The 24144-nt window shown below is 38.4% G+C and overlaps 2 protein-coding genes across 6 annotated transcripts in view; one reads left to right on the top strand and one right to left on the bottom strand.

Annotated features, from left to right (window-relative positions):
- The window catches only part of ATXN7L3 (ataxin 7 like 3), a 63350-nt gene that overhangs the window by 22281 nt on the left and 16925 nt on the right, over positions 1-24144 (bottom strand). For 3 of the 4 annotated variants that reach the window (XR_014173604.1, XR_014173605.1, XR_014173606.1), the window contains exons 6-13: positions 23847-23869; positions 23509-23554; positions 22206-22237; positions 21305-21373; positions 17589-17632; positions 15399-15470; positions 14019-14152; positions 10573-12757 (exon numbers count right to left, since the gene is read on the bottom strand). Coding sequence is in view for 1 of the 4 variants with exons in the window: in XM_081933316.1 (XP_081789442.1) it covers positions 12606-12757; positions 14019-14152; positions 15399-15470; positions 17589-17632; positions 21305-21373; positions 22206-22237; positions 23509-23554; positions 23847-23869 (572 nt within the window). In the remaining 3 variants the exon portion in view is untranslated. Of the gene's footprint in view, positions 1-9438; positions 12758-14018; positions 14153-15398; positions 15471-17588; positions 17633-21304; positions 21374-22205; positions 22238-23508; positions 23555-23846; positions 23870-24144 lie in introns of those variants that run through there. The other variant, XM_081933316.1, reaches the window with a different exon arrangement.
- TMUB2 (transmembrane and ubiquitin like domain containing 2) lies at positions 46-8422 on the top strand. Of its 2 annotated transcripts, none has more exons than XM_081970829.1 (3): positions 46-57; positions 2992-3552; positions 5921-8422. In XM_081970829.1, the coding sequence occupies exons 2-3, from the start codon at positions 3005-3007 to the stop codon at positions 6270-6272; spliced, it is 900 nt and encodes a 299-aa protein (XP_081826955.1). In that variant the 5' UTR covers positions 46-57; positions 2992-3004; the 3' UTR covers positions 6273-8422. The 2 variants fall into 2 exon arrangements, with proteins under 2 accessions (XP_081826955.1, XP_081826956.1); XM_081970830.1 differs by lacking the exon at positions 46-57 and adding an exon at positions 1712-1857.

Genomic DNA, 24144 nt, shown 5'->3' with positions numbered 1-24144 from the left:
CGTTAGTGACGTCTCCCCTGTGGGAAGCTTGGAGGAAGAGACTCTTAAGGAAGGAAGGTGAGTGACAGGTTCCTGCGCCCCCAAAGCCTCAGCCTTTCCTGCACCTCTTAAAAAATAAAAAAAATAAAATATTGTTTCCGCTAATGGAAAAGCCGCATAGTTTGGTCCTATTTCAGAGCTCTCCCCCCCCCCCCAATCCCCGAGCTCCCTCAGTGACCTTTTTATGGGACTCCCCTTCTCCAAATAAAAATGGAGTTTTTCCTCCCTTTTGTTGTGTTCTCTGCCGCGCTACTTTTAAATTATGATACAGATCCTCCCTCCTTTTGTGTTATCAGGAGGCCCTTTTCTTGCTTCCTGCCACACTGACCCTCAGCCCAGGGCTTCATTGCTTCCCTTCACACGTATTGCGGAACATTGAAAGGGCGGAGGGGGGGGGGGAGGGCTGACACATGGGGAACTGTGTTTTTAAAGGGCAGCATTGCTGGAGGAGATTCTTCTGCCCTTAGAATTTGGCAGTCAAATGAATGGAAAGGCAGACATTTAATGGGAGAAATAATGGATAAATTAGAAAAATGCTTAAAAGGGCAGGGTAAGACATATCAAACAATAACCTTTATTCTTTCTAGTTTTCTTTTTAGTTTGTATTTTTTCTTATTATACACAACTGTTAATAATAATAATATTTAAAAATAACCACCCAATGAAGAAAAGCATATAGGCACAAAAAATCCACTTAAAATTAGCTTCTTAATAGCCTCTCTTTTGGAAAAGAAATCTCCTAACTGTACATACATGTTGCAGTCAATAGCTGCCTATATCACAAATGTGATTCGGGGTGGCATAAAATTAAAAGAACAATAAAACATAAATAAACTTTAAAAACAATAAAATATGTACCATGGAGAGTGTTAAAAATCGATATGTAGTAAGCCACCTTGCAAGTTCTCTAATTTCCCAAGGATTCTCAGGCCTGCTATAAAACCGTAAATTCAGAAGGCGAATAGGGTCAGTGCTAGCCTTATCTTAGAAGTAGGGGTATGATGTTGAAGATAGGGTTTTTAAAAAGCATGAATATTGATTATTAGTCCAGATATTTAGTTAAATTTCCTTTCAGATGTGGACAAAATGCATGACTCAGTTTTCTATTCACTGTGGCCCCAGGGCATAGCAATTAATGGCTTTTTCTTTAACTACTGTAGTTACTGTAGTTTGGGAGAGGAGAAATCTATAATTTTCCAGATGTTGAACCATTCCCTTTTATTCCTAACTATTGGCATATTGTGTTGGACTTGAGAATTAGATTTTAACAATATGTTAAAGTCTGAGGTCCTCAGTCTACGCAATGCTGATTTTTTTTAACCTATATTAGAAAATACCCTAAGTTGGTTTTAGGATTTCCGATAAGTGGTGCTGTCTTCTGCCTTTAAGACTGTAGGCAAAAGCATATCTTATAGTATTTTAGGCAGAATGTGAATACTACAAGTTAATAGTTGCATGAATACTAAAATAACTTCTATAATTAAAATGATAAGGGGAAATAGCTATCTTGGTTGTGTTGATTTTCAAATGTCAGATATGCCATATTGAAATCCCAGGTAGCGGGTATTGAGGGTGGTTGCACACTGCTGAGTGCAGGCGGAGTGGGTGGGTGCAGGAGCAACTTAGAAGAATGATTTGCAATCCATCCTCTCAGCTTCCCCTGTGACTTTGCTTATGGGAAATCAATAGGGGAGGTCCCAAATGGCAATCACAGGACCACTCTCATTGCGAAGTTATAATGCAAGCCAGGCACTGAGCGCCTGGATTGCGATAACTTGACTATGAGGATCCTGCAACAGTCACAACCATGGATCAGTGGTAAGTTCCCACATTCAGAACCATTATAATTTTGAACCGTCATTGAAAACATGGTTATAACTTGAGGGCCACCTGTATCAATTCAGAAGCAGCGATATATTTTCTATCATATCCACCTCAAATACTTCCATTATAATGTATTTTGTTGCAATGTTTATCTCTAAGTAGAGGTTTCTTTGTAGAGTGAAAATAATTATATATACACAATTTAATACATTAGAAGAGCTTCATTTCACTTATTACATAAATCAAGCCTATATATTCCTTGATAAGTAAACAAGAAGTTTTAGGTAGACATAGGAAAACAGTTTAGGCAATTTAAGTGATTTTTCAGACTATCTAGAGGCCTGTGAAACTGGCGGGCCATAGACCGGATATGTTACGCACAGGCCATGCCCACCCTTGTTCCACAAGGGCAAAAAACATCGCAATATACTACGATCCGGCCCGTGATACGATCAAGTTTGACATCCGTGATCTAGACAAAACATATCACATTGGTTAGAAAATCTGTTTCTGAGTGACTGAATTATTTATAATAATTATGCTAATTAATTATGCTACTTAATTTTGACAATTGTAGATGTAGCTATTTGTAGATGTAGCTCTTTGTAGATGCTATTTGTAGATGTAGCTCTCACATAATTTCCAAGTTCTTTGTTTTGCAGTAAAAAGATGGATTTTTTTAATAAAGACAGACATTATTTCAGATTTTGTTATTTATTCTTCTCTTCGATTTATTAATTAAATTTTAATCTTACTACATATAAGTAACTCAAGGCTGAAAACCTACATACTATTATTGCATGTTATTGTAAGAATTTTAAAGATTTTTGTAACTTGTTTAATAGTTGCATGAATAGGGCATCTAGGACCAATCAGCAACTTGGTTAGCCCTAGTGAATCAGTTAATTAATAACTATTTCTACTGTTTTCAGCTTTACAGAAGAAATAGTATGGTAAATTCAGCATGGTAGATACATTTTTATAGGTAAAAATAGTTAAATTCTCACAAATTCTCTTTTCCTTGTGATTTAACTGTAAAGATATAGCACCAAAATCTGAATGCAGTATTGTCTGAAATTATTCCTAGCCTTTGATCCAAAACTGAATTCTATTTTTTCCCTCTTTTAGCTGATGCCAAAAGATGGAGCCTCCTGAGATTACCATAATTGAAGGTGTTGGAGATGAAGTGACTGTGGTGGCTGGTATAGTGGTCCTTATTATGGCCTTGGTTTTGGCCTGGCTCTCTACGTATGTTGCAGATGGTAGCAACCATCTTCTAGGAACTGTTGTGGCCAATGGAGATTCATCAGTGATCCATCTGAACCCCATTGAAAATTATGTGGGAAATTCTGTTTCTGAACAATCTGAGCCACAGAATGCTACGGAAAATACTGAAGAAAAGGCAGATGAAGGTTCAGCTTCTGGCACCAGTCCAACGGTAGAGCAAGTTGACAATGGCAGTGGCTCTGATGCTGCTTTAGACTGTCTATTGGACATTCAGGGTCTACCACAAAGGACCTTGTCAATAGATGGTGTTTCTCAGGAAAGTCAGGGAGTTCCACAAACAGTAGCCAATATGGAGGAGAGTGAGCCAAACACAGGATTCATCAAAGTGCGTCTCAAATTCCTCAATGATACAGAAGAAGTGGCTATTGTAAAGCCAGAAGACACCATAGGCATACTGAAGAGGTACTGTTGAATATGAACATACATTTGTTTGGTGTGCTGTCCTTATTTGTTTGAAAAAAAGTAATTATATAGGTTTAAAAAAAATAATCCCAGAATAGTTTTGAACAATATAGTATAATTATTCAGACTTGCCATTATACAGTAGATCATCTCTTTCAAAAAGATTTGATTTTGGAACCCTTGGTATAGTTTAAGACTTTTCTCACCTTATCCTACAAATTTAAAAGAATCTTAAAAAGTATTCCGACTGTTGCAACATGGGAGGGAATCAAGCCCAGCCGGTAAACAGATAGAGATCAGTTCAGCAGTCACCATATACTTTTTCTTCCATTTTGGAATCATAGGGGATGTCTAAACTCCCTGAACTTGTTGAGAATAACTGATTATTCTGACATACAATACTGATACTTCTTGACTTAATGACCACAATTGAGCCCAAAATGTATGGTGCTTAGTGAGAAAATTGCTAGTAAATTTTGCCCTATTTTGCAATGCTGCACTTAAGCGAATCATTGCAATGGTTAAATTTGTAATCTGGTTGTTAGTGAATTTGGCTTCCCTACTGATTGTGCTTGTCAGAAGGTCTCAAAAGAGGATAATAATAATAATAAATTTAAATTTATTAGCCGCTCCCTTTCCAGACAGGACTCGGGGCGGCGTACAATGGAGTATATAAAACATAAAACATGTATACAAACACATAAACATACATATATACAGGACATACATGCACGGAGGAGGTAACAAATTACATCACATTGGACAATTAAAAGTCACCATTAAAATACCCCGATTGTAAAAACACAATTTAAAATTTAAAAATTTAAAAGAACTGTCAGGAGGAGTAAGAAAAATTTACGGTTGAGCCAGGCCAGATAATTGAAAGAGGTGGGTCTTCAACTGTACACGGAAGGAGCGGAGATCGGAAGTAGTCCTGATGTCACGGGGGAGGTCATTCCATAGGGCTGGGCCCATCACAGAGAAGGCTCTGCTTCTGGGTGTCGCCCCCCGACACTGTTTGGCGGACGGCACCCGAAGAAGTCCCTCTCTGTGTGAGCGGATTGGTCGTAGGGATGTATGGGGCAGGATGCGATCCTGCATGTAACTAGGTCCTGTGCCATGAAGCGCTTTAAAGATCATAATCAAAACCTTGAAACGCACTCGGAAGACTACAGGAAGCCAGTGCAGCTCGCGCAGGAGAGGTGTTACAGGGGAGTATCTAGTCCTCCCCATAATCACCCGCGCGGCCGCGTTCTGGACCAACTGCAGTCTCCGAGTGCATCTCAAGGGAAGCCCCATGTAGAGAGCATTGCAGTAGTCCAGGCGAGACGTCACTAGCGCATGGGTGACTGTGCGTAGGGCATCCCGGTCCAATAAGGGGCGCAATTGGCGCATCAGGCGAACCTGATGGAACGCCCCCCTTGCCACGGCTGTTACATGGTCATCCATGGACAGCCGGGCATCTAGGAGGACGCCCAAATTGCGCACCTGTTCCATGGGGGCCAATTGCACGCCCCCAATGGCCAGAGATGGAAGCAACTGGTTGAACCGGCAGGCCGGAAGCCACAGCCACTCCGTCTTGGAAGGGTTGAGTTTTAGTCGGTTGTCATCCATCCAGACCCCTACGGCCTCCAAACACCGGGACATCATTTCGACGGCCTCATTGGGGTGGTTCGGGGTGGAAATGTATAGCTGAGTATCATCAGCATACAGATGATATCCCACCCCAAAACCACAGATGATCTCGCCCAGCGGTTTCATGTAAGTGTTGAACAGGAGAGGCGAGAGCACCGACCCGAGGCACCCCACATGTGAGTGGCCTCCTGGTCGATCTCTGCTCCCCTGCCAACACACGTTGCATCCGGTCAGAGAGGTAGGAGCCAAACCACCGTAGAACGGTGCCCCTGACTCAGGATCACATGACCTGGGACAATGCAACTATCATAAGTTGTCAAGCATCCGAATTTTAATCACATGACATGGGATACTGCAACAGTTGTATGAAAAACGATTCACTTTTTTCAGTGCCGTGGTAACTTTGAATAGTCACTAAATTAACTGTTATAAGTTGAAGACTACCAATATTTATACAACCATGGTCACAATAGGAAAGCAGCTTAGAAATTGCATTGTTATTGGTAGATGAGAATTATTTACAAAATGAATATTTAGCATGATACAAACATTATTATAGGAGTGGATTAAAATGTGTAAAAAAGTATATTGATTTAAAGTGTTATAAAAACACTTCATTAATAAATTACATCTTCACTACATTGTCATAAAATAACATGTTGATTCCCTTATAAAAGCTCATCAATATGAGATATCACATTTTTACTTTTATTTATCTATGTTCTTTCTAAAGCAAATATTTCCCAGGCCAGGAAAGTCAGATGAAATTTATCTACCAGGGTCAACTGCTACAAGATCAGGCACGGACTCTGCAGTCCCTCAATATACTGGACAATTGTGTAATCCACTGTCATCTCTCCCAGGCCGTTTCTGCCATTTCTGACACTGTGGTAGCACCATCAGAAGCTGGGGGTATTACTTTGAGTATGAGTGACTTGATGATTCCCATTTTTATGCTGATGCTGGCAGTGATCTGGTATTTCCGCATCAACTACCGCCAGTTATTCACAGCACCTGCTACCATTTCCTTGGTTGGAGTGACTGTATTTTTTAGTTTTCTTGTTTTTGGGATGTATGGACGGTGAGCAGCTATGGAGCAAGAAAAAAATCAGCTATCTTTTCAATCAAAATTATTTTTATCTGATATAACCTACAGCACCAAGAAATGTTCTTACCTAGAATTCTACAAATTGAAAAAAGGCTCTACAGTTGAAAAAGAAAACAAAATCTTAACTTAATTTCTACAATTTTTGTGGCTATGTCTGAATATTTTTGAAACCATTAGTAAAAGATGAAAATATGACACATGAAGAAGAATAAGCCATCATTAGTTCCTCTGCTTTCCATTACTTGGTTTTTACTTAAAACATAATTCTCTTTCATCATCTATGTCTCTAAGAACAATTTGACTGATCACACCAGTGTTTTCTTCATACATCTAATTCTACAGTGGTTATAAAGTTATTGACAATTGGCCTGAAATCCAATTCCTGTCTTATATGCCCTTGGACATCTTCCGAATCCCCCAATAGTGGAGGATTTTTAGCTTAAGTGTTTGCCTAATTAATTTGTTGCTTCTTGGACAAGCATGGAAGGAATGATCTCGATGCACATTTCTTTTATTAATACCACTGTGTCCAATTATCTAGTGGTAAAGCAATGGCCCAGTGCACTCCAGGAATGCCAGTGAGTGGAAAAAATGGAATATATACTGCAGTTCACATAGATTAATATCTCAAAATCAGGTATTTTTGAACTGTGTTCTGAGGATATGAGGCTGTACATTTGCTGGGGACTACACATTTAGTCACCTCATGCCAGAAATATGCATGCATGTTGATGGGTAAAGCAGTGAGTTGAGATTGCAAGCTGGATGCCTATTTGGTGCACCTTTGCGCTTGCTTGAGAAAAGATAACAGCTGCACTTAGAGCTTCCTATCAACTGTTTAGGCAGTTTACCTTTTGTAGGTAAGCTATATGTTGACATGTGCCTGCCCAGTCACACAGAAGAAAAGTCTGTCTGCTGTCATCAATATTTTTGAATGTTGTTCATATGTAGGTTAATCTAGTTATAGTTTTAAACTCCATTGATTCTATTCTCTTTGAAGCATGATTACTTCAAATAAATTTTCTTGTAGATAGGAGTTAATCAAGGTGTTAAAGTTGGGTTACTGCCATGGAATTCACTGCTACAGTTCCCAGTATCTGAGCTAGAACAGAGAATTGTTACTGAGAGCTGGGCTTTCCATTGGAAAGAATTGTTAAAGATAGGATTAGATATTAAATTATCCCCAAAGTTGTAAGCAATCTTATTGGTCAAGAGGAATATTATGTTTTTAGACATCATGGTTACAGAGAAGCTCAAGTTAAATTGCAGACTTAAACATCCAATTTAATTACTGGTGCCAAGCAAAAATATCTAAATGCTGCTCAAAGCTACCCTGTAATGCTTTCAGCTGCTGTAGCTTCTAAAATCAAGGTATTAAGAATAGATTAACAGAAAATGTTTTTGACCTGAGGCTTGTTAGATGTTTTGGAATGTATAAGTGTACAAAGTTCTTGTTAAGACATTTTTTCTAACCTTTCTGGCTACTTCAGAACTGCATTTGTGGGCATGCATACAGAATTAGCAGTGATTATGCATGTACATGAATAGGGACACAACTGGCTGCCTCCAAAGAAGTTGTCTAAATCAAGAAAAATGACATTGCTGTTGGAAAAGAAGTGTTCCATGTGTATTTCTGTACACTCAAAAGCACTCTTGGGGGATTTGTACAGCTCTAATTTAAGTACATCTTTGCTTGATATGTTGTCTGAAATGTATAACTTGTAAAAAAAGAAAAAAATGTATAAATATTGCTGGAAATTGTCTTTTCTGTGCATTCATTCTAAATTGAAGACTAGAAAGTAAAAGCAAACCTGTAAATAACTAAATAATTTGAATGGTTAGATGGGGCCATTTTGCTAATGCTTATTCATAGGCAACCAGGTAAAATATTTCTAAATGACTTGTTTGAATATACTTGCAAGTCTGTTATAGAAAATAAAGACTTCCATAGCAAAGTGTACTTATTATACAAGAGAGTTTTTCTCATGTTTTTGAAATCTTTGAAAAACAATCATGAAGGTCTGCAATAATAACCATAGAAAAATTGGATGTTTTTGTAAGATGTTTGTATTTGTGTAAATAAGGTACTCTGTTGAAATCCAAGTTCTATATTAAAAGATAAAGGTTCCCCTCGTACATATGTGCTAGTCGTTCCCGACTCTAGGGGATGGTGCTCACTTTTGTTTCAAAGCTGAAGAGCCAGCGCTGTCTGGAGACGTCTCTGGCCATGTGGCAGGAATGATTAAATGCCGAAGCACATGGAACGCTGTTCCCTTCCCATCAAAGGTGGTTCCTATTTTCTATTTGCATTTTTACATGCTTTTGAACTGTCAGGTTGGCAGAAGCTGGGACAAATAACGGGAGCTCACTCCGTTACGTGGCACTAGGGATTCAAACTGCCGAACTGCCAACCTTTCTGATTGACAAGTTCAGCATCTTAGCCACTGAGCCACCTCCAGTTCTATATTAGGTAAAGTTAATTTTTTGTCAACTGAATAATTAGTTTAGGTAAGCCAATCTTTGTTTAGAGAAGGGGAAAGTATTGACAGAATTCTAAAATTCATATTTTGTACAGCACTACTTTGTTTAACTTATTTTGTCCACTTGTTAAAAGTACAAAGTTCAATCCAAACATATTGGCTGGATTCACAAGCCAAGATTAAGAAACCGCAGTAGTTGTTTTCAAGTAACATATGTGATAAGCAAGCAAACAATTTAATGGGATGGGTTACATCACACTTTAGGGCAATGAAAGAGTTCCCACAACACAGTGAACCAAAATCACCTTCAACTCTCCTAGTGTACTCTAGCATGTTATATAAATCCAGAGACAGTCTTCAAATTATTCATACTCTTTTACACTTCTGCTTTAGCAGCCAATATAAAGACTAAAAAGTTCTTAAATCTTTAAAAGAATATATACAGTGATCCGGAGAAGGAAAAAATGGGTGTTTCTGAGTATCTAGGAACTGCATATCAGAGTAGAATAATTAGGGTTTTCTTTCAAAAACAACTCGGGACTCTAGTTTATTTGAAAGACCTGATTCCACAGTGCATTTTAAGTAAAATATGTGCATCATTGTAACGTATTACAAAACATTTTTAAAATTCCTTTTCTCTAAAAACATGTAAAGACACAAATAACCAGTACCAAGCAGTTACAGTTTATTTACACAAGCATTTCACAATCCATGAATGGGAAGAAAAAAATACAGTGACGGTGTTTTTTTTTAACATCTAGCTACCTTTACAGGCTGAGATTATAGAGATAAAACATTTTTTAAAAATCAGAGACCACAGTACAGTACTTTCTTCAGTGATTTCTGCACATGTTCAAAAATATCACATAGATGCAGTTTATACATCATCAACAAATTAAAAAAACTCATTAATCCATGATAGAATACAGTTTTTTTTTTCTTCAAGTGAAACAGGCCTACCTTAAAAAATAATAGGTGCAGATGCAGAGCCATATATAAAACGACCTCTGTCCTCTCTCTTGCTAAATTAATAATATTCAAAAGTCCCCAAAGTTTATACTTCCAAAGTTGCCTGAAACATGATCCCAAAAACTTGAGTTGCAGTTATGGAAAACAAACAAGGACCTATCCTTATTCTTCTTTCACACTGGCTATCTTTACATTGCTGCAATAGTGTAAAGTTAGCCAGCATTTTGATGATACATAATTTAACTATGTAGCTATCAGGCAGTGAACAGCAGCAACTTCCTGCTTTTCCCACCTCCCTTGGAAAGATTCATTTCACATCAAATAGCTACATTACAAGGAGGTGTGAGGCAACTGTCTGATCCATACATACAGAGCTCTCATAGAATACTGAGTCATGTATTTAAAAGCATTAGCTAAATATGAAATCTAGGCAAGTGGTGTCCAAATGTTTGGGGGACCAGTTCCATGGAGAAAGGAACAGAGGGAGTGTGGTTTTGCATGCTGCCTGTATCGTGCGGATGGGATTTAGCTTGCTTGCATGGCCCGGTTGGTGGCATGCCGCAGACTGGTGCTGGTCCACGGACTGAGGGTTGGGGATCCCCAGTCTAGGCAATACAGGAATAATGCTTTGTAGATTGTGATCAGATGAAGGGAAAAGATCAGGATTCCTGCAAACAGGTTTTCCTTGTTTAACATAAAGCGCCACAAAGCTAAGTTTTCTACCACTGTCCAGCAAGATCTTTCAGGAAGGCCCATCTTGGTCCCTGGATGCTCCCTAGGCAACATACTTTTTGCCCAAGTATATAATGGCAAGTAAAGAAGACTAACCTCAGTAATGTTGACTTCCTATGTCTGCTATTTTCACACTTGAAGCAATTTGGGACATTCATATATCCTCCAGCCAGGAACAGAAGCAGCAACTGATCTAGCATCTTTGCCTTAACACAAGCACTATGGTAAACAGAATTTGCCCCTGCATGTAACAGCACCGGAAAAGCATGTGGAACTCTGGGGAGGAAGAAAGAACTTGGCAGTCCCTTAGAGATTCTTCCTGTAAACAGTACTGCATGTCCTGAAAGCTTTTCACTTCAGGACAATTGGTGGGGATTTTTCAGAGAGCATTCCTTGATGTAATTGAGCTATGGATTTTAACAGTTTCTCTGTCATATTTTGAACAAGGACTTTTTTTAAAGTTGCTAGGAATAGAGAGGGGGAAGTGAAGCAAAAGAAAGTTGTCAGCTACCTCAATCCAGGCAACAGTCTCAAGCAATTGTTATTAGCAATTTGGATCCTCTACTACTGTCGAAATTAGCTACAAACATTCTCACATTAGGAAGGAAACAGCTAAGCTTCAGTAAATTAGACTCATTGGTAGATATAACAAATGATCTTTTTCATGTGCACACTTTTGGAATAAGTGAGGGCACACATTTTGAATTGGCTACATGTCTTCTGTATAGTTGTTGTCTACATTGTAAAGTTTCAGGAAGAGGAGGCAAAATGCAGAGGCAATATTCCCTAGAAGTTGTGCTACAATTTCTAGCATCTATCTATACAATCATCAGACCATCATGATTTATGGCACTAGGTTTAAAACAACAGTTGTCTGTAAAAAGACTAAAACAGAGCAGGAATGAAAAATATATTTTGGGGGGTGAAGGGAAAAAAAACAGTAAATCTAAAAAAAAGCATATATTCTCCCTCCCATCACATTATCGCTTTCTTGATTTTGCCCCTAATACTCCAGCACAGTTTTAGTATTTTAAACATACTAAGTTAAAAAGAAATTAATCATAGATAGCAGGTCAGAGCACAATCTCCTTGCCTGGATTCAATGAGATGTTAAAGAGGGCTGTTTCAAAATTCAGTAACTCAGATTTACAGCCAATTGTCAGGGATGTTTTAAAATGTGTATTAACTTATGTGTATAAAGTAATGCATGTCTTGGAGTATTGGCTCATCAAGATTCAAGAAATAAGAGATTTTATCCAAGCACAAGTAAGGAAGTTAACTGTTTCACCAGCTTCTTGATATCCATATATCCATATGTGAGGAAGAATGCAGCCCCAGGTTCTTAATGTTGTTTTGTTCAAGATTTTAGGGATGCTACTGGTGAAGAAGCATAGTGTCAGGAAAGGAAACAATAGTGACAACAGCAACATTTGTTCAACCCTCTCTGCCTATTTCAGCATGTTAGGCTAGCTGAACAAGGCAAAAACCTCAGAGAGGAAGAGGCTGATCTATAATCTTGTGCTACTTCTCTTGACAACAAAGAGGCCACTAGAGTAGACACTTAAGTAGACAAAAGAGTAGGCACTGATTCCTCTCCTTTGTGCTGTACCCTTTGAAATCAACAAAAGAGCACAGGCAGGTTTATACACATAGATGCCTCCCAGCCCTGCCAATTCAATCTTTAGCAATGCTAAGCAAATATGATGCCACCATATATATAGTCATGATTAAACAACCACTAACATCACAATAAATAGACAAATTGAAATGGGAAGAAGGAGAGAGACCAATTCCTCCCTGATTGATGGAGGTGCTTCCCACCTTTAAGGCCTTCCTCAAATCACCACCATCCCCTTTCCCCAGAAGTGGTGGGAGCTCAGTCTCCCCAAAGCAGTCCTAGTATTTCATTATATATCTGGTGGGCATACAGCTATGCCATGTGTATAGGAGGCTTGAGAAGAGGGCAGTGGACACATGCAGCCATCTATCTTCACAGTTAATTCATGTAAAGGGTGTCCACAAGGGACCACTTGAGGGGATACCAGCCAGATTTGTCTCCTGATCTGGGTCAGAAAGAAACCAGAACAGATCTCTGGAGGCCCTCCTTGTTTTTCTCAGTCCAGCATTATTCAATTTATGTCATCATAGAGGCTGGGAGTAGGAGGGGCAAGTGGTTTAGACTTCAGTTTCTTTTTACTGGAGCTCATTCCTGGAGCACCTCCTACCAAGCTCATGTGTGGTTTCTTCTTTTTGGTTTTTCGAGATTCAGAGTTGTTTGTACCTATTTTCGGGAGAAAAAGAATGCATGTTTAAGTATTGTGCCTGCCTGTTTTCAGTCCTGCTTTTCAAATAACTTCCTTGTCTTTTAATGAGTATATGCCAATTTTGCCTGGGCAGCCATTTGTAATGCTTTGAAAAACTTCTCATTGTCCATTCCCAAGCTGAAAGGCTAAATCACTTCCATTGAAAAGCACTGCCATGAAAGGATGAATTCTGCTGTCAAATCTGTGTGGCCCATTTACACACACAAGTCATCAAGTAACACAAATCTGTGTGGCCCATTTGCACCTCACAAGTCATTCAGGAAAATTTCAACACTGGACTGTAGTTTCTTTTGCCAATTTGATTTGCCATACTTGCACTTGCTGTAAGTGTGAATAAATAAGAGTAAGTTTCATACACTTTTACATCAACTTCAGTTTATTACTTAGAAGAATTTGTCTACTGGTGATAAAAAAAACTTGTGGCTTCTAGATGTTGCAGACCAAGAATGCTCACAGGATTCAGACAGCAGAGCAACTGAAGAGGATGATAGATTAACATTTTAACAAAATCTTCAATGCCCCCCTCCCTCCTCCCCCTCTCATTTAGAGAACTATTAGTTCTGTCAGGGTTTTCCTTTCTTATTGTGCCTATATGTAGTCTGCAATGCAGACTATGTAATCTGAAAGAACAGGGAAGTTGCTTACACTGAGGTAATCAGCAACAAAGTCTCTGTGTACCTGTTTTTGGTAGATATTATCTTTAATAATTGCACTAATTGATCGCAGCTGAAAAGAAGCTAAGATTTTTTTTCAAATAGTCTGCCCATCAGTTTTTCTGAAGGAACCATTACATTCTTTGGCAACCTGTGGAAACCCCTCAATCATATTCCTAAAGGTTGGAGTTGTCTGCATTCAACATGATGTTATGCCAGTATTGTAAATAGAATGGTGGAATCCAACAACTCAAACCTCACAAAATGAGCTACTGAAACACATTCTGATGTTAAGAATTAGAGGAAAGGTTGACTAGCATCCAGTGCTGACAATAGTTAGCATCCCATGTGCATAGATATGAACAAGATAATCCAGATAACCTAAGTTATAGCGCTTTGATGCCATTGCTCCTATGTTCATCAGTACAATGTGCTATGATAAAAAAGGTAAAGAAGCAAATGCTCCTACAGTCTCATAATTAAAAGTTATCTTGAGACCCAGAATTTAAGATGCAAGCCATTATCACCTCAGCCTGCTCTCTCAGGCAGCTATACACATTCTTACTTGCTTTTGACGAAGCTGAATCAGAGGGAGAAATATCTGAAGACCCATCCCACTGAAGCCGACTCATGAGAGCTTGACTCTCTCCCACATCAAAGCTATCATTTTCCACGCTGCTTTCTGTTTCAGGAAGTGAGCTACGTAAAGGGGAAAATATATGAAAAGGGGAAAAGATTAAGGACAATTATCTTAACTGCAGCAACAGCTAACCTGTACAAATCCAACCTGTACTGGTAGAGTTAGAGGCAGTCTCAACAAAGGTTTGGAAGCAGGTTTTACAGCACCTCCAAATGTGACAGTGTCATGTAAAAGATTAATTGCCAATGTTAATCAACTTTGTTAATATTCTGATTTTATTTACACTTAAAGTTTATTATTTTGCCCTAGCCCCAGCTGCGTTTTCAGGCAATCCCACCATTGTAATTACAAAGACAATATGCATTTCTAGGACAGAAAGAGGCTGTGCTTGCCTGTCATGTACTGTCAGAAAGAAAAAGCAGAAAAGACACTACCCTCAACTGTCCATTCACATTCAATATTGTTGTCTCTTAAAGAAAGCACTTAGTTATATTTTACTAAATGCTCAGCATTTCAACCCACACACTAAGGTCTTTTTTTTCAACAGATTCTCCTCCTCTGGTAATTTACTTCAACTGTATACCAGCAATCAATCTCATTTGATGGCCTGGATACTCCAAAATAAAATAAAAAAATTAAATGGTTCAAGTGACCATTTATGAGATTTCAACAATCTCCAATATTTTCATGAAAAATGGCTGATCTTGCAAGATTTTGACACATTTAATTGTGAGCAAATATATACTTGGCTTCACCGTGCTATCTTGGATCCTTGCAGAAGATATACTGCAGGTTGCAATTCCCTGAGAGTTCACTTACAACTTAGGGAAGTAAAATCCTACAAAGGTAGATTCTGTCAACGTAGAGTTTGTGTTAAGTCAATGAATAAGGAAATTTTTTTTGAAAGGTGCTATTAGATCAGAAAAGTCACTTCTTAAAACAACAGCCAGGTGTTCTTGAAATTCCAAGAGGATGCACTATTTCCTCATCCCCTCCATTTTCCACTACTTTTAATTTTTTTACTTCTTTTAGAGTAGATTTCTTACCCAGAAAGATATGCTTGAAAACTTCTGGATGAGATATGCCTAACTCTGAAAAAACCTAAGAGTATCAATAAGGTTTTCTGGGGCTCAGAAAGAAACCAAGAAAATGGTAGGTTGCAAAGCAGTAAAGTAGTGAAAGATATTCTGCTTCATTTATGCAGTTAAGACAATATCAGCAACATTCATACAGTTAGACAGTATGAAATATATTTTGGAGTAAAAGAGTTTATCTTCTGCATTCCTTTCAACCTAATATACTTACCCAGAGGATCCTAGGAGGTAGATCCTGACTGACCTCCGCTGTTCATCAGTGTGCTGGGGGCAGCGAAGCGACCTTCAGTCAAAGAACCAGATTACAGAACAGTCACAGGTTGTGAAATATAACCATAATACTAACCCATCAATACTCCAAAAGTAGGGAATTAATATTGTCAGAAAATCTAAGGGAACAACCAAATGCCCAAACCTGGAAAATATATTGTGAGCATTCTGGAAACAATGGTTTATTGTTTCCATACACTTTATCTACTAGCAAGGCAAAACCCATACAGATTCTCAAGAATTGAGCTGTTTTTTAAATTCTTTCTTTGAAAACAAGTCATTCTTTTTTGTAATTGGGACTTGAAGACTTTAAAACCAGGAAGCAAATTCAAACCAAGTCTTAGACAACTGGATGTTGAACAGTTTTTACCTCCCAGGGTAGAGTCTCGGCAGCATCTTGTGAGAAAATTAAATATACTAAGTTACCGTATATGAAATACAGATTTCTAAACTTAAGTTACTGTATTTTTTGGACTATAAAACGCATCAGACCATAAGATGCATCTAAATTTACAGGAGGAAAACAATAAAAAAAAAGTTTTTGGCCTCCATGCATCACGTTTTCTCCCTCCCCCAGAAGCACTCTGTAGTGCTCTGTATGGCCTGTTTTCACCAAAATCTCACCCATTTTTGGCCTTCAGAGTGTTTCTGGGGGCATGGGATGGCAAAAATGTGAAGCGCGGAAGGTTCAGGAGGCCAAAAACGCCCATATTCACTCTATAAGATACACCTACATTTCCACCCATTTTTAAGGGGGGGATGTGTGTCTTATACTCTGAAAAATACAGCATATATGTATGCGATCTACTTTAAAAAAAACTTTTTTCTGGAAACAGAATTTGAATTTGTTTTTAAGTATGGGGGAATTAGAATTACAGTACCTCAACAGATGGCAGCCATTGGCTAAACTTTTTTGGGCTGGGGTACAGGGAACATTAAAGCCCACAACCACTCTGTCTTACAGGATTGAACTGGAGCTGATTCCTCCCCTTCCAAACCCTCATAACCTTCAGGTGTTGGATTATCACCAAAATGGAATCACCTGCTCAGCCAAGGATCAAGGTGTGTAACTAGGTATCATCGGCATACTAATGCTGCACCCTGTGCCATGAAATGATCTCATCCAGCATATTCATGTAGATGAGTGATTTTCAAACTTAGCAACTTTAAGATATGTGTACTTTAACTCCCAAAATTCTCCAGCCAACATGAAACTCTACTTGCATCTGAAGAAATTATCCCAATGAAACAGAAGAAAGACAACATGAAAAACTGTGCAACAGGCAAAGTATCAATTTCATAGGTATCTTAAAATGCTGTTCCTCTAATGCCATGTATGCCATCAACTGCCAGCAAGTCCCCTTTGGACTTTCAGACAGGACTAATAGACTGGACTTTGTACATAAGAACTAACTGGACCAAGTCTGACATCGGGACTTGAATCAAGAACAAAGCATTGAAGCATTTTGATCTCCCAGGACAATCCATTATAAATCTTAATGTAGTTGCTTTGGAACAAAAATACTTTTCCAGAGCAACTGAGTGGGAGACAGCTGAACTTACACACATCAGTGATTTGCAACTTATCTCAGAAAAATTCAACAAACACTGTTTTTAACACAGAATAATGGTTAATTGATAGCTAGTTAAAGCCAATTTCTTATTCATCTGTACACAATTAAGAATCTTTGAAAATGCATTTAAAAGCTAATTTTATTTTAATGTTTGAAATATCAGGATTATCAAGAGATACTTTATTGTAGGTAAAGTATCCCTCCTCAAATTACAAGGTTAAATTAAAATGGAAAGAATTTCCTTCCCACCCCTTTCTTCAACATTTTTCTGCAATATAATTTCCAATAACAGGGCTTCACTGATGTGGCAAGTTCTGCCAAAGGAAAAAACGTTTTTTTTTAAAAAATTCTCCTCAATTTTCAATGCATATTTTCTCCCCAACTGTGAATTCTGTTTTGAGTGAACACTAGTGAAAGGATCAGTTCCTATAATCACAAGCAAATAGATTCCAAACTAATGACTGCAAATGGGGCAAATTTGTAACCTAGAAGTTTTTGCACTAGCATCCAAATCAAATCAAAAGGACACCCAAAAATTAAGAGAAGGTAGTTCTCACCGTGTACACATCTTCTTGGTATGTTCAGAGATCACCCCACATTGCTAGAGAAAAAGGACCATACATAAGGTTGGTTGATAGGTTGATGAATACATCAGAAGATGAGTAATTCTCATTCTTAAACATTCAAAAAAGCAACTATTATAGAACATAAATATTTTGATTCTCAGAGAGGACTGTAAATGCAGTCATGAATTTTCAACAGCAGTCTGGCTAAGAAGAGAAATAATCTAATAGCCAGGTAAAAACATGGAAAACCGAGAGTAAAAAAAAGAGAAGCTAGGGAAGAAAGTGAGGCAGAATACTTTAAGCCTCGCAGGTGCATCTTGGAAGATCTAAAAGGAGCAATGCCTAGTCTCAAAATGTTGCATAGGACTCTACTTGGGAAGGGCAAGAATGCAATCCAGAAGAAAATCCCCTTTTAAAGCAACTCAACTGATGGGAATTAAAAAAAAAACTATGCTTGTTCTTTCCTTCCAAATGTATTGGGACTCCAGCCCCCAGATCCCCAGACAAGGAGCATATTCCAGCTGGGGAAGAACAGCCACCTTCTGCAAGTTTGTTGCTTTTCCAGGATAAAATATGATAAAAATCAGCTTAAGTAGCTGCGTACTTTAAATAGGCCAGCAGATCATATCTCCACAATAATAGACATAAGTATTTGCGCACCACCCTTTATTTCTGTCTTACTTCTGATTAGTCCTTATACTACCTGCCTTCTCCTTACCGTCATATGACTTTCATTTCAATAAAATCTTGCTTGGGTTCCTTCCCGTTTTCATGTTCAATAAAGCAACTGTACATTGCTGTAGTTAACATGAATATCAAGTCCATAATAAAGAATACTTATCCACTTTAGATATTATTTAGCATCTTAATACAATACAATAGCGGAGATGGAAGGGACCTTGGAGGTCTAGTCCAATCCCTATATGGTTCCAGACAAATGGCTATCCAACATCTTCTTAAAGACTTTCAGTGTTGGGGCATTCACAACTTCTGGAGGCAAGCTGTTCCACTGATTAATTGTTCTAGCTGTCAGGAAATTTCTCCTCAGTTCTAAGTTGCTTCTCTCCTTGATCAGTTTCCACCCATTGCTTCTTGTTCTACACTCAGGTGCCTTGGAGAATAGTTTGACTCCCTCTTCTTTGTGGCAACTGAGATATTGGAACACTGCTATCATATCTCCCCTAGTCCTTTTTTTCATTAAACTAGACATACCCAGTTCCTGCAACCGTTCTTCATATGTTTTAGTCTCCCGTCCCCTAATCATCTTTGTTGTTCTTCTCTGCACTCTTTCTAGGGTCTCCACATCTTTTCTACATCGTGGCAACAAAATCTGAATGCAGTATTACCAAGACATTATAAAGTGGTATTAACACTTCACGTGATCTTGATTCTATCCCTCTGTTTATGTAGCCTAGAACTGTATTGGCTTTTTTAGCATCTGCTGCACACTGCTGGCTCATATTTAAATGGTTGTCCACTAGGACTCCAAGATCCCTCTAAGAGTTACTACTATTGAGGAAGCTACCACCTATACTGTACGTGTGCATTTCATTTTTCTTGCCTAAATGTAGAACCTTACTCTTTTCACCATTGTATTTCATTTTTAGGTAGTGCCCAATGTTCACGTTTGTCAAGATCCTTCTGTATCTTAAGCCTGTCTTCTGGAGTGTTGCCTATTCCTGCCAGCTTGGTGTCATCTGCAAATTTGATGAGTTCCCCATTTATTTCCTCATCGAAATCATTGATGAAGATGTTGAAGAGTACTGGGCCTAAAACAGAGCCTTGGAGTACTCCGCTGCATACTTCCCTCCATGTAGATGCAGTTCCATTGAGGACTACACATTGAGTGCGGTTGGTCAGCCAGTTACGAATCCATCTAGTGGTGATGCTGTCTAACCCACATTCTTCTACTTTATCTAGTAGTAGGTTTTGGTCTACCTTATCAAATGCCTTACTGAAGTCCAAGTAAACTATATCGACGGCATTCCTCTAGTCCACTAATTTTGTCACTTTGTCAAAGAATGCAATAAGAGTAGTCTGGCATGATCTATTTTTGACAAATCCATGTTGGCTTTTGGCTATTACTTTGTTTACTTCTAGGTGTTCACTAATTCATTGCTTGATTATCTTTTCCAGAATCTTTTCTGGTATTGAGGTCAGACTGATAGGGTCTGAGGTTTCCTGGATCTATTTTTTTTCCTTTTTTGAAGATGGGAACTATATCAGCTCTTTTCCAGTCCTCTGGCATTTCCCCAGTGCTCCAGGATCTCTGAAAAATATAGTTCAGTGGTTCTGAGATCTTATCTGCCAGTTCCTTCAGAACCCTGGGGTGTAATCCATCCGGTCCTGTGATTTGAACTCATCTAGGGTAGACAGGTGCTCACTTGCCATTTTCTTCCCTATTTCAACTTCTGTTCCTAATCTGATTTTTGTGGTGCTGTTTTTGATAGGTTGGACTGTTTTATCCCTTTGTGTAAAGACAGATGCAAAAAATGAGTTAAATAGTTCTGCTTTCTCCCTGTTGCTTGTAACCTTCTTGCCACTTTCTCCCAGCAATGGACCAATTGTTTCCTTAACCTTTTTCTTGTTTTTAACATTTTGGAAAAAGCTTTGTTGTTATTTTTTACTTTTGTGGCAAGCCTTTCTTCATTGTGAGCCTTAGCTTTCCTCACTTCATCTTTACAGGCTCAGGCTATTTGCTGTTATTCTGCCTTAGTTATGTCCCCCCCTTTCCACTTTTTATACTTTTCTTTTTTGTCTTTCAATTTGTCAGAGAGTTCTTTATGCAGCCATGCTGGTTTCTTTTGGGAGCTGTTATGTTTCTTCTTCATTGGTATTGTGCTAGACTGGGCTTTTGTAATCTCATTTTTCAAAATTTCCCAAGCTTCTTGATTTGTTTTCCCCTTGAGGATTCTCATCCATGGAATTCTTCCCAAGCTCTCTCTAAGTTTACTGAAATTAGCTCTCTTAAAGTCCAAGACTCTAGTTTGACTTTGTTCTACTACTTGTGTTTGTATAATGTTGAATTCCAATATTGCATGGTCACTTGCCCTCAGGGTTCCTGTGGCTTCAACACCTATCATTTCCTCTCTTTTAGTGAGAATTAAGTACAATATGGCTGAGCCCCTTGTTCCCTTCTTCACTTCTTGGGAAACAAAGTTGTTTGCTAGGTTTGTTAGGAACCTGTTGGATCTTCCACTTGGTGCAGTTTGTTTCCCAGTTGATGTCAGGGTAGTTAAATCTCCCATTACTATTGTGGTGTGCTTCCTACATAGCTTAGTTAGCTGACTAGCAAAAAGTTCATCTACTTCCTCTGTAGTATAGACCTATGGCAATGTCATTTCTCCCCCAACCTTTAATATTGATCCAAATGCATTCAAGAGAGTTCTCATCATTGTTGTGCTCTATTTCTGTAGAAATGTAGTTATTTCTTATATATAGTGCAACTCCACCTCCACCTCCAATCTTCAAGGGATTGAAGAGTCCTCAATCACTTCAAAGGGCTATAAGGGGATGTGTCTTCCTTTTGCAATGTCTCTTTCAAATAAACTTTAGCCACTGCATACACTGGAATGATCAGTTATGCAGCATTCCTAAGGACAAGCATTTACTTTCAAACAAATAAGCATCAGTTTCTTTCTATTAACTGAAAATAAGCAACAGCACACAGAATCACTAGACAGAAAGCAACAGAGTTAGGTACTCACTGTAGTTAGCAAACTACGGAGCTCCTCAGGGCCCAGAGTTTCATAGTTGATTCCAGCAGAATTGTTATACTAAGGAAGAGAATACACCACACCCAGATATTTTAGATATTATATAAATCATGGCAACCTTTCCTTCACATTTTCACCATGAAATGAAATGGTATGAAAATGAAATCATGCAACACAAAAGTAAAACGAGTAAGAGTCAATTTGATCTAAGTGTTAAAATACCAATCTAGAAAACAAGTGAATATGAGTTAAAGTCCCGCCTTAGCCATAAAAGCCAGCTAGATGACTAGTCACTCTCTCTCAGCCCAATCCATCTCACAGGGTTGACCTTGTGAGGAATATAAGAGGAGGAAGGTATGTTGATATGTTCACCACATTATTTGTAAAAGTAATAAGGGCGGGATACAAAAAATAAATGAGATGAGACAAAATACTAGCATAACGATAAAATAGCGAATAGAAATATAATACATGCCCCTCTGTAATCCTAGTCTATTCTCGAGTTGTTAACCTTAGGAGCCCTTTTAACTTTAAGACATGTTGACAGCCACAAGGGCTAGGGCAATGATGCAGAATGGATAGGACTTTGGCATGTAGCAATGAAATTCTTTTAGGGTGCATTCACTGTTTTTTGTTAAAAATTGTGAAAAGTCTCTTTGAGGCTTATATTAACATTTTCTCACATTCCTTTTTTAAGTGTAGGAATTTATGCCATCAAATTCAGGCATACTGTGGGAATGGGCTCCAGAACCACTGCTGTATTTAGACAAACTGATTCAGGCATCAATACAACCTCAAAACAGGCTTTGTAGAAGATCTAGTACTTTCTAAAATCCTTAGTAGCAACACTGTATGATAGGACCAGAGCATTGCTGTGCTGAACTAAACTCACCTTAAATGGGTCTGAACTACCACTCAGCTCCCCTAGAGAGAGAGAGAAAAGAATACACGTAAGTAGCAATATATATGATCTCACTGTCTACTATGATGCTCATCAATTCACATGGCAGAGAACTAGTATTTGTTTTTAAAGGCCAATTCATAGATTCCATATGGCCATTTGCATATCAAGTTGCAAATGGAGCCATTTCTACATTACGCCCTAGGAAACATAAATGTTCAATTTGGCATAAAAAATGTAATAGCATTCTGAAGTATTCTAAACATTCTGAACATTCTGAAACATGCTTCACACAAATTACAGTAAGAAGGTTTAATTAGTGGAGAAAGTAATCTCAAACAGTGAAGCAAAAGGCAGGCTGACTCCCATTCCTTACAGTGACCCGGGACAGCTGTGATTCTGAAGGCTTTTTAAAAATATATTTCCTTGTTTCCATTCATGAAAGACTCTTTTAAGCAAACCCATCACCTAACTGCCATTACTACCTGCTCATCTACCACAGTCCACCAAGCCTTCCGTAGGTTCCTCCAAATGCTCAGTATTTGCTCCTTACTTGACAGACCAGAAAAGCAGTTTGTCTGTGGTAGGGCTGCAACATCTAATGTGCATTTTGGCAGCCTAAGTAGGGTAACTCTAGTCCATGCTATGTACTTCCTACAAATGCCAATCCAATTGAAAGCTATGACAACCTTTGTTTTCTGAGCATAGTGCCTATTGCCCATGCCTTTCCACTAAAAACTTTAAACCCAGCACACTTTGGCCTACTTAAGAACTACTGAGCTATTCAGCAGATTGACCAAAAACATTCTGATTGTACAACACATCAGTTGTCCTTGATTTCCTCTTTCTACATTTTACAGCAGTAATTGACAAACAATCCTGACACATGTTATAGTTCAATGAGAAACCTGCTACTACATTAAGTAGGATAAAAGCATCTGAAAGTCTGGCTGCATAAGAAATGCTCTGATGGATCTCTACCAGCAAATCTATGTATGTGTGGAGAATTCATGCTATTTAGTCTCTGCTTTAGAAGTGCTAGTTTCCCTCCAATTAATCTGGCATGCCCATATTCATCACTCATGTGGAAACACAAGAAAAGTAGGCTTTCCAAAGGCAGGCACTTCTTGTAGTGCTGAAAGTATGTAGCCTCTCCACTCCAAATTTTAATTTTAATTAAAATACACAAAAAATCTACAGGAGAATTGGAAAATTATTTACAAATGCATTATGCTATGTCATATGGAGATCAGATATGAGAACAATAAAAGATGACATTCCACAATATACTCACCATTTTTATGTTTCAGGGACTTGGATCGTCGGGGAGAATTGGGATTCTGAAAAAATTCAGGAAAAATAAAAGGTATAGTTTGGCATGGGTGTGTGTGGAAACTCTGAATTTAATAAATCCTACAACCAGGGGTGGGATTCAGCTAGTTCGGACCGGTTCGGGCGAATCGGTAGCTCTGATGATCAGCTGTGGAGCAAACCGGTTTGCTCTGATGATCAGGTTGGCCTGCCCTCCGCCCTTGTGCTTTTCTTACCTATATACTCTCTGCTGATTCACGCAACAGAGGGGATTGCTTATTTTAATAATGAAATCAACATTAAAGGAAGGCATGAGCTTACCTTATCTGATTTCCTCTTCTTTGCTAATTAGGAGACAAAAAGGAGATATTTTATTATACCAACCCCTTAAAACATTTTCAAGTTTAATGTTTGATCCAAGAATTATATGGACCCATGTGATCTGCATGTTAGAAACAATGCCTTGAAATAATACAGACCAAAGTTCTGAGTCTATATTTGTAGTAGCCCAGAGAGTTCATTCTTGTCTTAAGTTAGAAACAGAGATATGTAAAATTGAAGTTAGGGTATGGAGGATGATGTTAAAATTTGATTACTTTATTAAATTATTCCCCCCCAG

This window comes from Natrix helvetica, assembly GCF_964273705.1.
Source record: "Natrix helvetica genome assembly, chromosome: Z".
In the NCBI taxonomy this organism is placed as follows: domain Eukaryota; kingdom Metazoa; phylum Chordata; class Lepidosauria; order Squamata; family Natricidae; genus Natrix; species Natrix helvetica.
This window is presented reverse-complemented; position numbering and strand designations above follow the sequence as displayed.

Excerpts from the sequence above, each read along its gene's own strand:
- TMUB2 (XM_081970829.1), top strand. The coding sequence starts at position 3,005 with ATGGAGCCTCCTGAGATTACCATAATTGAAGGTGTTGGAGATGAAGTG. Across the intron at positions 3,553-5,920 it reads ACCATAGGCATACTGAAGAG|CAAATATTTCCCAGGCCAGG; the intron begins GTACTGTTGAAT and ends TTCTTTCTAAAG.